Source organism: Anser cygnoides, chromosome 33, assembly GCF_040182565.1.
Source record: "Anser cygnoides isolate HZ-2024a breed goose chromosome 33, Taihu_goose_T2T_genome, whole genome shotgun sequence".
Lineage (NCBI taxonomy): Eukaryota > Metazoa > Chordata > Aves > Anseriformes > Anatidae > Anser > Anser cygnoides.
The window spans coordinates 424123-438251 of NC_089905.1; the positions used below are offsets into that span (position 1 = coordinate 424123).

The 14129-nt window shown below is 42.0% G+C and overlaps 1 protein-coding gene across 5 annotated transcripts in view; it reads left to right on the plus strand.

Moving 5' to 3' along the window:
• POGZ (pogo transposable element derived with ZNF domain) overlaps positions 1-14129 on the plus strand; it is a 35864-nt gene that overhangs the window by 16505 nt on the left and 5230 nt on the right. For 3 of the 5 annotated variants that reach the window (XM_066986357.1, XM_048054600.2, XM_048054603.2), the window contains 11 exons: positions 4830-5005; positions 5967-6075; positions 7004-7297; positions 8070-8276; positions 8632-8741; positions 9143-9477; positions 10274-10428; positions 10959-11059; positions 11947-12093; positions 12986-13120; positions 13629-13801. In XM_066986357.1, coding sequence (XP_066842458.1) covers positions 4830-5005; positions 5967-6075; positions 7004-7297; positions 8070-8276; positions 8632-8741; positions 9143-9477; positions 10274-10428; positions 10959-11059; positions 11947-12093; positions 12986-13120; positions 13629-13801 — 1942 coding nt within the window. The remainder of the gene's footprint in view (positions 1-4829; positions 5006-5966; positions 6076-7003; positions 7298-8069; positions 8277-8631; positions 8742-9142; positions 9478-10273; positions 10429-10958; positions 11060-11946; positions 12094-12985; positions 13121-13628; positions 13802-14129) is intronic. The other 2 variants (XM_066986359.1, XM_066986360.1) reach the window with 2 other exon arrangements.

Consider the following 14129-nt stretch of genomic DNA (forward strand, 5'->3'; position numbering starts at 1 on the left):
GAGCAGCGTGGCAGGAACCTGCCAAGTCCACACTGAGAGAAAAGAATCCAAGTCATTGGACTGACTTGACCAGAAGATTTTTGTCAGCTGGTCCCTGCTTTAAAATGGACTTAAACCCAAAGTCATCTTTTGTTTGTTAAACTAGTACAAGTCTTCCCAGATTATTTGTAAACTCCTAAGGAGTGCCAGAAGGAGCTGGAAACCTGACTGTCATGCTCTGCTTGAGGTTGCACAGTGGCCTCTGTACTAACCACGAGGTCGTCATAGCTTCCGTCGTCAGGATGTCTCATGGAAGTTAAGTGGCAATGAAAGACCTCTCATTTGCAGTCACAGACTCTCAGCATTTGGCAAGGTCTCCTCCACTCCTTGAAAGATTTGGGGATGACTCTGTGCTCCTTGTCAACCCAATAAGATCCTCCAGCCACTGAGGAGCAAATGATCCGCTGCTGAGGGCTCGGGGCCCTCAGCAGATACTGGGTGGGATGTAAATGTTCAGAACCTGATCGAACTATCCAAAGGTGGTGTTTTGTTTTGCTTCCCTCCCCCCACAACTTACCTTAAGTGCTCTTTCTCTTCTCTTTGATAATCACCTTTTTATTTTCAGGAGTATTGTGAAGGGATTACCAAGATCGCAAATTCAGTCTATTTGCCTCTAGTTTCCATTCACTCCTTACCATCCTTTTCCTCCTCAGAGACCTTTTAATAAAATGGCAAAGGCTAGAAGCACGTCATCTCTGTCAGCTGGGACTAGAGGCAGCATGCTTGGAGTTCAGATAACAGTGGGTTCATGCTTGTTGCTTTTGATCCTGAAGAAGAAAATGGTCCAAGATAGGCTGCCAGCCCACACGATGTCTGCATCGGCTTGAAGTTGTTTGATGATGGATGCTTTTTTTTTCATGCTCTGGGAGTGGGAACTGATGTCTCTTTTCCAGCAGTTCCCCTGCTGTCTAAGGCACTTGAAAAAATGAGGCAAGATGCAGTGTGTGGGCCAGGCAGTTGTGTGGCTTGGAACCGAACCTTCTGTAGTCTTCCATCACCCTACTGTTTCTGCGTAATAAGATCTTCGTGAAAACATTTGGATCATATACCCTGAGCGCTGCCAGTCAGGCAGCATCCAGATTGTCAGTGTAAAGCATCTTCCGTTAAAAGAAGCTGTTTTGGCTGTGGGTCAGAACGTTTTGGCATGCAGCAGGTCTTTTCCTGGATTTGCACATTTACATAGGAAACATTTGCTGTTCGGGTACAGCAACCCTTTCCTTTAACATCAGCAGTTTCGGTAATGTTGGACCATTTTGTAGCTCTGAAACAATCTGGATATTCTGTCGGTCTCATAAGTGTTGAATCATGCCACACGTCTGCGCTGGGAAGATTCCTGTGAGGCTTCCTTCATCATTTCTCGCCCTGCCGATTTGGAAGCCCTTTGCCCTCAAGACGTGGGTTACAGCAGTAATGGGATTAAGGATTTTTTTTTTTTTTTTTTACCTCCCTGAGCCACGTGCAACCTCATCTTTCTGGTCTTATGTATAAGAGGTGGTATGTGCTCCAAAAAAAAATATAATAATAATAATTAGAAAAAGCATGGACATCTCAAAGAACTTGGATTCCTGTAGGTTAAGTAACTCTTCTGGCCTGGCTGGTTTTGGCCATTGCACCCGTGTTAATTCTGCTTGCATGGGTAGTGCAGTGGGATCTCTAGTGTGTGTGTAGTCAGGATTCTGTTTTTCTCAATGCAGACCTCCCCGTACAGCATGAGTAATGACTGGAAGAAGACCCCTTAGGGACTTGTCAACAGCACTGCAGGAAATACTTCTTTATATGGGTCACGATGGCATTTCGTTGGAGAATTCCTGCCTGTGCTTACCATTCAGTCTTAACTTGGTCCCTTTTGTTTGCATATGTTACTAACAAAGCCTTTACATGATTATATGCTATTTTTTCCCTCTTCCTTACTCAGTGCATAGGATCAGTGCAGCTGACCGAATGGGTAGCTGTTCAAAATTTGCCTTCATTTGCTGTATAGCAGCACCCCATACCTTAAAAAAAAAAATAATCATACATTATTAAAATCTGGATGTGATTCCTCATAAGAATTCCTGTGACATTCCTCTCTAGTTTGAGTTGAGTAAACATGAATACATGAAAAAGCTTAGCTTTGCGAGGGAGAACAGTATAGAGGAAGAAGAAATTGAAGTCCCATTAAGTTTCCTGCTTGTTTTTTGAGTTGTTTGAAATAATCATGGCCTAATTTTTTTTTCTCCCTATGGTATTTAGAAAAGGTAACACATTTTATCTGTGCAGATCTCTTGTGTTGTGAGCTCCTGGCTTTCTGTAGACCAGCTCCATGTTACATGTAGTAGGCGTTGGGGAGGTGAAGGTGTAGTGATCACCAGAGGACAAAGTAAAATTTTTGCTAATCTGCTTCATGGGGAGCACAAGGGATTTAAGGCTCGTTTTTGTTCCAGATGATTGTCTCATTGCCTCAGGTACCTGCTCACCTCTGTTCTGCGGTCCCTTGTTCCCATCGTACCTCCCATCATTCACACTGCGGGAGTCAGACGCGTGCAGGCATCACCTCGTCCTGCATAGCTTCGATTTGTTCTCTTCATCATCTGCTCTGTACAGAGACAGATTTCTGTAAAAAAAAAAAAAAAAAAATAGTGTCCAAGTGTCCAGTCACGAGTGGGTTAGTTTGTGTTGTCAGAAGGTGGAGGCAGCCTTCACAGTTCCTTCTTTGCTTGGTGCACTGCTCAGGCTTGAGCTAACGGTGACCATGTCCGTCCTCTGGGAGATGGCCGCTGGAGGGAGGCAAGGTCAGAAGCATTCTGCTGGGCATCATCAGTGGCAGAGGTTTGTTTTGTGTTTGCTGAACAAGTGTTTTGGTGTCCACAGACCATTTTGCTCCATCTTTCACCGGCATGTGTCTTCACTGCCTCCTTCTTCATCCTGTCTTATCTTCCTTTAATTCTTTTCCCCCTCTTGGGTGTCAGCAAGCTTTGCCTGGATGGGAGATTCTTCTGATCGTTGTTTTGGTGCAACATTAGCCCCCAGTTTGCCAGAAGCAATTGGGCAGTATTCCTGGGTTTGAATTTCCTCGTTCTGTGCAAATACTGCAAGTCTGTTCCTGTTGGCAAGTAAGAGCTTGTGGCACTGAGAGCACACGTGGAACAAACGGGGCCTTGGCTGAAGGACGCGGCCAAGCACTGGTTGGCATCTGCTGGGCTGGTGCAAACAGCAATGACCAGAAGCTGGTTAACGTGACCATATGGATTTCCCTGGGGTAGTCAGAGACCACGGGAGTCCCTTGAGCAACTGTGCAGAGGTTCTGGAACTTGTAAGGAAGTTTTTTTTTTATTTTATTTTTTAAATGGTACCAGAGGAAGCATAGTTTGCTTTTCTGTAATGACTAAACAATTGTACTTGTTGCAGCTCACCATGAGAAATGACCAAGGGAGATATATCCGTCGTAGGAAACTTGACCCAAACAGTTAGCAGTTCACAAAACTATTGGATACCTTTTTTCAGCTGCAGGTAATGGGAAGTGTTAGGTAACTAGCAGTGGACATGGGATGTTCTAAGTTGAGCGGTCAAAACTTCACAAAACGACAAGCATCTCGGGACAGAATCGGGTTGCAGAGGTATTAGGCAGCTACGTCTCTGAGCAGCATGCCTGTAGCAAAGTATACAAGGAAAATCCCTCGGGGAAATCCCTTGGGCTACGATGGTTGTTAACACTAGTGTTAGAACTCCCTTACGGCTATGTCAGCACAATTGCAAGGAATCACGTTACTGCTGCTTAGTGTAAAGTGCAGGTTACTGTCAGACAAGCAAATCCCAAATAAAATCCATCCGTATAAAACACCATGAACATGTTTTAAGCTAAGTAGTTTTACTTCAAATTGAAGTTGACCACCAGCACCTGCACAGCCCCAGGTCTCAGCTGACATGGTACTTTGCTAAGCTTCAGTAAACTGCTTGTTTGCAATTACCTGAACATGCTCTCATACCAAAGGACTTGTGTGAAATTTTTCATGTGTTGTGCGGTATCAAGTATGTTGAGTTTAGCAGATAAGATGTGGAAGAGACAGTAATTTTAAGTTTCTTTTTTTTTTCAATCGGGATGCTGCTTGAATCGAGAGAAAAAGCACCTCAAACCATTGCACGATGTTCTTACGATACATGCTGCACGTTATGACTTCAGTGTGATCCAGATGTTTTCAGTCTTTTTCTCGTGGTGAAGCTCGTCTGGCACTTCATGAAGGTTCAGGGTTGTCATCCTCTTTGTGTCAGAGGATGCTGAAGATTACGTTAGGTTCCTTCAGAATTCTTGTATCCTTCTGGTTCTGGTTAATTGGCGCTGAGGTCCCTGACCACCTGTGGTTGGCGATGCTGCTCAGAAGCTTTGATGGTATTGCTGTCTCTCTGGTAGATACCCTGCACCAGGGACTGTAGTGAGTGGTTCAGTGTAAGTTTTCCCAGTATCTGCCAGCAGGTGAATTTTTACTTAATAGTTAATGAGAGTAGAAAAAATATTTTCTTTAGCTGCTGTGGCTGTGTTCAAAGGGCATGCAGAAGCCAGTATAATCAGTCTCTGAGATTGCTTAGAGCTAAGGGTTTTGAGCACCTGGTTCCTAGGCAGCTTGGAAAAATCCTCGCGTAGATATGAGTATTGAAACGATATGTAGAAGGGTTGGTTAGTTTCACAAGTTTACTTTCAAGGCATGCTCTGGAAAATTCATTCAGATTCTGAAGACTAAAATTGCCAGCTGAGTGTGCAAGAAGCATTTCTACTTGGCAAGTGTGACTTTCGCTGTATTTCTGTTTTCTTCCAGCTGGCAATCCTCTTGTTCAGCAAGGTGGACAGCCGCTGATCCTTACGCAGAACCCAGCCTCAGGTCTGGGCACAATGGTAACCCAGCCAGTATTACGACCTGTACAGATCATGCAGAATGCCAATCACGTCACGAATTCTCCAGTGACCAGCCAGCCGATCTTCATAACGACCCAGGTGAGTGCCCTTGCAGCCCTACTCCTGCACGCTGGCATCTCTGGGAAGGAAGACCGAGTGTACGCATCCCTGGGAGATTGGCATAATCAGATGCCTGTTTCAGCTTGCCTTGTACACCTTGCTGGATGCCACACTTGAGCTGAAATCTGGTGGGTTTTGGTTTTAATTGATGTAGCCTTAGCAATAGCCTTGTTTTAAAATATCTTGTGTGCTGTAGGTTGGTTTCTAGTCATTTCACAGTTGAATCTCATTTGAAAAATTTGTCCGCATTCTGCTCTTCAGCAAGTCTTATGGAGCCAGCACAGGTCTGATGGGACTTCATGCTGTTTTTCACTTGTAGCATACTCCTGAGTTACTGGTAGGGCCTGACTCCCAGCTGCAGGTGGGTCTGTCCACTCTGCGAGGATTTGACCTTGCTAAGTACTTACTACTTTGTTTTATTTTCCTGGAAAATGTGCAGGTAATACTTACTGACTTCTTTGAGCATTTGCCTGGGGAAACACTCCTACAAAATAAGGGTGCATGTTTGCCAGAGCTCCTGCTTTAAAAAAAAAAAAGTCTTAGTATGTTGCAGCTGTTGGTTATCATTAATGAAAAAGAAAAATAGAGATTTCAAACAACAAAACAGATCATTTACCTATCTCAGGAAACTACCACTGCCTCAAATATGACCTTAGAAATTGCTTATGACCTGGGAGAAGTTTTCTGTAGGTGCTTAGGGAAGGAGAGGTTGAGAGTGGAGGCAGTATACCAGAATGTTGTAAGGTGGCCCTACTGTTGGGTAAGGTGCTGGCTGAGAACAGTATGGCCTCATAGTTCAATTGATCCTGTAGGTGATAGTGATAATGTGTTGTTTTGTTTTTTGTTTTGTTTTTTTGAGGGGTGTTTGTTTTTAGAGTAGAAAACTCAGATTGAATGTACTTGATATATATATATGTTAACGATTACTGTTTGAATGCAGGGTTTTCCTGTGAGGAACGTGCGGCCTGTGCAAAACACAATGAATCAAGTTGGAATTGTTCTGAATGTACAGCAAGGTCAAACAGTTAGACCCATCACCCTAGTCCCAGGTAAGGACTGAAATATGTGAAAACCGCATTAGTGTTGTCTGTCTTTACAGAGCACCAGGGATTTAAAAGAGTGTATTTAAAATACAGATCTAGAAGCTCTAGAGAAGGGGATTTTCCAGTTCTGTAACAGATGAGATTTGTTTGCATTTGTGGCTCCAATTCTGCTAGTCGTTTCCAGCTTAGAGTAGGCCCTTTGATCATAGTAACAAACCACTTTGCAGAGTAGGGGACTTCCACCTGGAAGCAGTGTCTGCCTCACAGAGCTACATATAATCTAACCTCTTCAAAAAGGCTCCTTGGTTAACTTCATTCCAAAATCCTGGCCTATAACCACCCCTCTTCCTTTCAGAATCTCCCCAAGCCATGATAGTGTTCCCCTACTGCCTGGAAATGAAGCCTCACCTTGAAGATGATTTTTCTAACATTGCCTTCTGCTACCAGATCCTGACATGCACCATCAGCAAGATTAAGAATCCATGTCTCACCATACACCTGCCTTATAACAAAGCAACCGTGCTTTGTGATGAGTCCTCTTTCAGTATCCCAAGAACGGATCTCTAAAACCTCACGTCATAAAATAATTTGTAACTATAGGATCACCCTTGTCCTGTCATGAAAAGCCTTCCATGAGCTTCCCTTGGCCTAGAGACTAGTAGGAGCCCCATGAAAGTCAGCAGGATTTATGCTTGTAAGCCTTTTAGAGAATTCCACCTAAAAGTTGTTGTAAATCTAATTTTTCACTCTATCTGTATCCAGGATCAATTTTAGTCTGCTTGGGAAGGAAAATTAAGGTGCTGAACTCTTAAAACTTCCACTGAAATTACTGGGAATTTGGGGAATTCAGCAGTGTTAGAAATTAGGTTGTATCCTGGGCAAGGAATGGAATTCGATTACTTGATCTACCTTGTTTGTTCATTTGTTTTTGAAGCCCCAGGTACCCAGTTTGTTAAACCAACAGTTGGCGTTCCTCAGGTGTTCTCTCAAATGGCCCAGGTGAGACCAGGTACAACCATGCCGGTCCGACCCACCACCAACACTTTCACTACGGTCATTCCAGCCACGCTTACCATCAGGAGCACAGTACCACAGTCCCAGGCACAACAGCAAAGTAAGTCCACTCCCAGCACCTCCACAACTCCTACTTCAACGCAGCCAACAACACTTGGACAGTTAACTGTGCAGCAGCCAGGGCAATCCAGTCAAGCTACTAACCCCAAATTAGGTAAGACTTGCCATGGAAAAGCAAGGGGACTCAAGTGTATAACACTGTCTATAATTTGATCTTCAAACATATGGCTCAGCAGCTAAAATGCAGAAGTTGAGTCAGAACTCTAGGGTTCTATTTTTGCCTCCGTCACTGACTCACGCTTCATCTCTCTTACAACCTGGAAAATGATGATAATCCTACCATAGTGTCCGGTTTGGTTAGAGAACTAGGGTTTGTTTGTTCTGTAGAATGTTCTGAGACCATCAATTAAAAGTCCCCAAAAGTGAAAAATACTATTTTTTTAATCACTTAAGTTTTTGAAAGATGAAGAGCACAAGCTGAAACTAACCACGTTGCTTTTTTTTAGATGTTGGCTGAATTCATGAGTGAAATGATAGCTCAGGAATAGTGACAAACAATTTAAAAAGGAAAAAAAATCTGCACGCAGCAAGTAGGGTTATTTTTAGTTTTAAGTGGCCGTAATCACATACAGCTGCATTTAGAAAAGAAATATAAGTAACTTTTGTGACCATCGGTATCCTGTTTAGTTCATTGTAGGGCACGGCTCATGTCTTAGGGCATAGTTTGGAAGGTTAGGGAGTTTTACTTTTCCAGTCTTGCCAACCTTTGCATTGCTGGATGGGAGAATTGATGGTTTGTTCTTTGCTGAAGATTAAAGGTAGAAGAGCATGAGACAAGGCATGCTAGGTGGGGACAGGTTTCAAACAGTACATCAGATCTTACTGATTCCTTATTAGTGTTCCTCTGTTGTCCTTTCTCTTGGCAGTGAGTATTGCAAGTTTTGTGACTGTAAAGAGACCTGGAGTGACCGGCGAGAACAGCAACGAGGTTGCGAAGCTAGTGAATACTCTGAACACCATTCCTTCGTTAGGCCAGAGCCCTGGGCCGCTTGTGGTGTCCAACAGCAGCCCTGTGCATGGTTCCCAGAGATCTAGTGTTTCAGAGTCGTCATCATCATCGTCATCGTTAAAAGGTATGATTTACATACGAGCTGTCTTATAAAGATGAGGGATTTAAACTGGCAGATAGGAACAAACAAATGACTAAAGAAGGGAAGATAAGTTGAGCTGTTTTATGTATTTTTAATTAGTCTAATTTTGAGACACTCATGATAGCTACTGGGGGGTATATTTCAGCATACAGATTGTCAGAAGTTTGCATACTTCTGTTTTTTTCCTGCCTCTCCAGTCTTTTTAGTAGTTAAAAGTATAGCTCTTGAAACTGTATTATTACAGTATGTCAAAAAGATGACCTGAACCTAAGAAGTGTAAGGATTCTCAATTTTTTTTGTTTTGTTTTGAGGTGTCTTTTTTCTTCTCCTGTTACAGTCAGTTCATCTCCTATTCCCACATTTGATTTGCAAGATGGTGGCAGGAAGGTCTGTCCAAGATGCGATGCTCAATTTCGAGTCACTGAAGCTTTAAGAGGACATATGTGTGTAAGTAACCATTCTGAGATGAGCAGTTAATCGTTAGTCATTTATGACTGGAGTGCAAAGAATAATTCTCCCTAGATTAGGTACTTCCGTGAAAAGGAAGAATATGGCTAGGAGAAAGTGAGAGGCAAAGGAGAGGCCTTCCAGCATCCCTCACCACAAGTAGGCAGGGCCTCAATTTTATGTCCTGTTACAGCCAGGAGGTGCATTTGTTTTCCAGTTTTACTGACCAGTAAACAATCAGAAAGCTGGATGTTTAATGTGCATTATTTCTTCCTTGAGAGTTTCCTGGAGTGCCTTTGTCTCCTCTTATAGGTGATGGTTAGTTTTTGCCTGCTTACCTTTAATAGCATAAATAGTCCTTCCTAGATACTGTTCAATGCACAGCTTTTTTTTCCTTTTAGTACTGCTGCCCTGAAATGGTTGAATTCCTCAAGAAAAGAAAATCTCTAGATTCTGAACCAAACATTCAATCTGCAAAGCCTCCATCTCCAGAAAAAACTACAGCTGTTGCTTCACCACCCTCTTCCACTCCTATCCCTGCGCTGTCCCCACCTGCTAAAGCTCCAGAGCCAAGTGAAAACGTAGTTGACTCATCCCAAAGTAAGCTTATTATGTTAGTAGATGATTTCTACTATGGCAGAGATGGTGGCAAAGTGAGTCAGCTACTGAACTTCCCCAAGGTTCCAACTTCCTTCAGGTGTCCGCACTGCACCAAGAGGCTAAAGAACAACATAAGGTAAGAGGAATGCAAGGTGCCACAAAAACAGTCTGCAGTGTTCCGAATGCCTCAAATCTGCAGAAGTAAAAATGAATTGTGAGCATCAGTCTCTCAAGCACTACAAGTTTCCCATGCTGTAGGTTAAATCCAGAGCTAAAGCAGTAGAGTGAGGCAGTTTGTCCACCATCACGCAGTTGAGTCAAGAAAAAAGTTGTAAGATCACGTGGTTAGAATAATCACATCTGTAGTCTTCACCAGAGAAATCTCATTTACTGATTACTAGTCTTACTAGATCATAAGAAATAATTCTTTATGAAGAACTACTCTTTTTACCTTTATTTGATGCTTTTTCAACAGAGGGAGCTAATGAGAAAATACTGTTGTGAAATAGTGTATTCTTCTGAACAAGCCACTATGTTGTTCTGTTGTGATAACTGGACTACTGATTTTTTTTCTATAAGTAGCAATGTTTTGTCATGATCAGTGGAATACCTGTTTGGTGTCAGAAGTGCTCAAAAGCTAGTACTACGCCCCCCTGTACTACAAGATCTGTTCTCTGACTTCTTCTAGAGTTACAGAATAGGAGGTTGCTGGATAGAAGGAGATCTTGGTTTTGGTGGGAAGAGCAAGAAGGAAACATCTCAACACTGTTTTGCACCACAGTTTAGTTTTATTACTTAATCTTTAGTGCACATAAAAGTAATGGTAAAATGGGCTTAAAAAAACTTCTGGTATAGCATTCATAGTGCTGTCAGGATTACAGGTGCAAAATGTTTGGATTTCTGTTCACGCACTTCCTATTCGCTTCCATAAGATTTATGAATCACATGAAGCACCATGTTGAACTGGATCAGCAAAATGGAGAGGTAGATGTCCACACCATCTGTCAGCACTGTTACAGGCAGTTCTCCACTCCGTTTCAGCTACAGTGTCACTTAGAGAATGTCCACAGTCCCTATGAGTCAACAAGTAAGTCGATTTTGCTTTTGTTGTTTGTTTAGGTTTAAGAGGGTGTTTGTCTTGGATTAATTGCAAATCTATTGAGAAAGGATGTACCTGTTCTGCCTTGCCCCGTGGAACACTTGTAGGCCAGCAGAAAAGTCCAGCTAAATTACATTTTCCAAATATATTTTCAAGATTGTTTTAAAGAATGAGTTTAATAATAACTTCATGGCAGAATTTCATTTTTATTGGTACGTTCACATCTGATTTGAAATCACTTGCAGTTTCCTCATCAGGATATTTTGCTACTTAATCTCTTGAACAAAATGATGGGTAGAACTTCTGCGGCCTTCTGAAAACCTCTCAGAACATATTTTTATTATCTATTCAACTCAAAGCTTTGAGAGCTAGTAATGACTTCTTAAGGGTCTTTATTATCTTAAGGGTCTTTATTAAGGTTATTATCAAAGAGACTTGTTGTAACTTCCAGTGTATATTTTCACGTTGTTGTTGTTGTTGTCCCCCAGCTGTTAACCTGCTTTTTCTTTCTTTTGCAGCAAAGTGCAAGATTTGTGAATGGGCGTTTGAGAGTGAACCAATGTTCCTACAGCACATGAAGGACACTCACAAGCCTGGGGAGATGCCCTATGTTTGTCAGGTATTAGAAGTGGTTAAAGAGATGGACTTCATAAATATATACTAGTCAATAAGAGGGAATCTGGCACTTACTGGCAAAGCGTGTGGCTCATAGTGGTCCAAAATAGACTTGGTCCATGGGACAGTGCTGTGGAGCCCATTGCATTTTTTTTCAGGTATGATCTTAAAGAGAAGTCCAGTGGCTATTAGGGCAGCACAAGTATCTTGTTTGTCATCAGTTCCCAGCACTGTGAAGTTGGATCAGCTTGATAGACATTTGTTTAGTCCCAATGGCATTCAGAGCCTAATATTTTTTTTCCTCCCAGGGCCTGCAGGCAAATTGCTGTGCCATAAAGAGGAGTTGTCACTCTGGAGGAGATGAGATGCTGCTGCTTGTGTGACACCTTTTCTTGTCACTCTGTTGTCATGAGATTTGTGCTTGCATCGATTCTGAACATGTCATCTCCACCCAGAGGTCCTAACACTGTCCCTCCGAAAAAACAGAGAAGAAACTTCTAAAATATGTTATGTTAACACAGATTATGTTCCAAATTCTGCATTTTACATAGACCCTGAAAAAAATATAACATATTCGAACTGCTTTGCATTAACTGTCTCTCCCATTTTTTTTTCTTGGATCTGGATTTTGAATTGTTACTCCTTTGAATTGTTACTCCTTTCAGTCTGTTTCTCCAAACTGCTTTGAGTATGCACTGCTTGATTTAGTATCTTAAAGTTGGAATAAGCTAGCAAGTTCTTGGTTCCTAAATTCCATAGCTAAGTGTCTTTGGGGATCTGGATGTTGCCTTTAAGATCTCCATATTGCAGTGGTGGATATGAGATAGATTGTGAGATAGATGAGTAGAAATACTGTGTTACCTCACTGATTGTTTCTGTCCACTCCTATAGGTCTGTCAATATCGTTCATCGCTCTATTCTGAAGTGGATAGCCACTTCCGAATGATCCATGAAGACACGCGGCACCTGCTCTGTCCTTACTGTCTTAAAGTCTTCAAGAATGGCAATGCTTTCCAACAGCATTTCATGAGGCATCAGGTACTATGTCTGTCTTTGTTTACAGCAGTTCATTTTCCACAGGGATTCATAGTAAGCATGTGATTAGTTGAGCATTTGCTTGGGGAGGAAAAAGAAAAAGAAAACTTGGTTGAAAGAAGAGTTTTAGTAGATGCTAGTAGTATTCACTCCGTAACAAATGCAATTTGCATGCTGTCATTCTAGACTTTTCATAGGGATTGTGGTGGAGAGAAGAGGCATTGCTCCCTTAGGAGTAGCACAGATTGATTTTACTTAACAGAAAAAAACATGTTTTGTTGGACTGCGTTTGCTTCATGAGATGATTAACCAACAGTAGGCTCTATGTTCATTTGGGTTTTAATTTTTCTTTTTATCTTCAGGTAATAAATAAATAATGCTGTATGCACACAAATGAAAATAATTTTGATAGCTAAGTATTCTGTTTCCAAGTACGTTGGCTATATCGACAACATATTTTATAAAGGTGTAGCTAAAGCATATTTTCAGAATATAGAAATGCAGCACACTTACCAAGTGCCTGAATTGATTTGCCCCAAAGTCCTTTATTGATTTACAGGAAAGGCAAGGCAAGTTTTGAAGGAATGTTTCCCCCATGTACTGCTCTGCTAGCATGCCTTACTTTGGCTTAGACAAGCTGGGTAAGACTTCTGTTCCATGACACTTCTAGTTCTGGTGTCTGTGCAGAGCCTGATGATTTTAATTTAAAAAAAGGGGGGGGGAGGGAATGTTGTGATGGAGACCATTCAGATGCTAAAAAAGTGGGGCTGGCTATGGTTTCAAGGAGGAAATAGTGTTGGTTTTCTTCTTTTCTTTTTTTTTAAACCAAAAAACATTCTGTGTTGTGACTTCTGTTTCTCTAAAATGGAATGTATTTAATTTGCATTTGCTTTAGAAGAAGAGTGTTTATCATTGCAACAAGTGTAGACTCCAATTCCTGTTTGCCAAGGATAAAATTGAACACAAGCTGCAGCATCATAAAACTTTCAGAAAGCCCAAACAATTAGAAGGATTGAAGCCTGGAACCAAGGTAAGAAATCCAGATTAACAGCAGGCATCGATCCTGGTTTCTCAGAAAATATCCACAGCATCTTCATTGACATGTTTTTGCTAAGCGATGCAAAAGTGATGTTTGCCTCATCTGCATCACGTAAATCACATTTGCTGGGACAGAAAACACTTCTGGCCACGCTGTACGCATGCAACTAATCTGATACTTCAGAGAAACTTCATAGTGAGAGAGAAGAGCTGAAAGTGGCACGCCAGAGATTAAGCTCTCCTAACTAAGGCATCTACAAGTGAAGGTACCCGAACTAGTTGACTTGGATGCCTTCTGTAGTCATTAAGGAAAAACAGGCACTTCTGGGGCTTAAGTCATGTGTCCTTGGTCTAGGCTGCTAGTGTCCTGGGTGGGACAGGTGGTGTCGTAGAGCACCTGTTTATTAAGAGTCTGAGACTGCTTCAAACAGAGGAGTTTGAATTGGGATAGATCACTTTTGCCCGTGTGTTTTTAAGAGGTATGGCTCTGTTTTCTGCAGGTTACAATCAGGGCATCTAGAGGACAGCCACGGACAGTGCCAATATCTTCAAATGACATGCCGCAGGGCACTGGACAGGACACCACTCCGCTGTCATCGTCTACAGATCCCCAGCCCATCTTCCTGTACCCACCTGTCCAGAGGAACGTCCAGAAGAGAGCGGTCAAAAAAATGTCAGAACTTTTGGCTAAATTTCAAATTAAAAATATTTTAAAGGAAATGTAGTCACTTCTGTTATGCCACAGTGATGAGGTGGTCTGACCTTGTCTTAACAGTTGCCAAGGAAATTTTATGCTATGAGAACCTAGCTTCCCACAAAACCAGGGTTAAAGCATGCTATGAAAGCCCTTAAGATGAAACTGTGAAATGCAGAATTAGCTAGGCATTTTGATAGAGATAATGGGATTTCATCACCATAAGGGCTGTCTGCCTACACTGTGTCCTACCACCTTGTCTTCAACTTATTTTTATTTTATTTGTATTTGTTATCCACTCTTATAT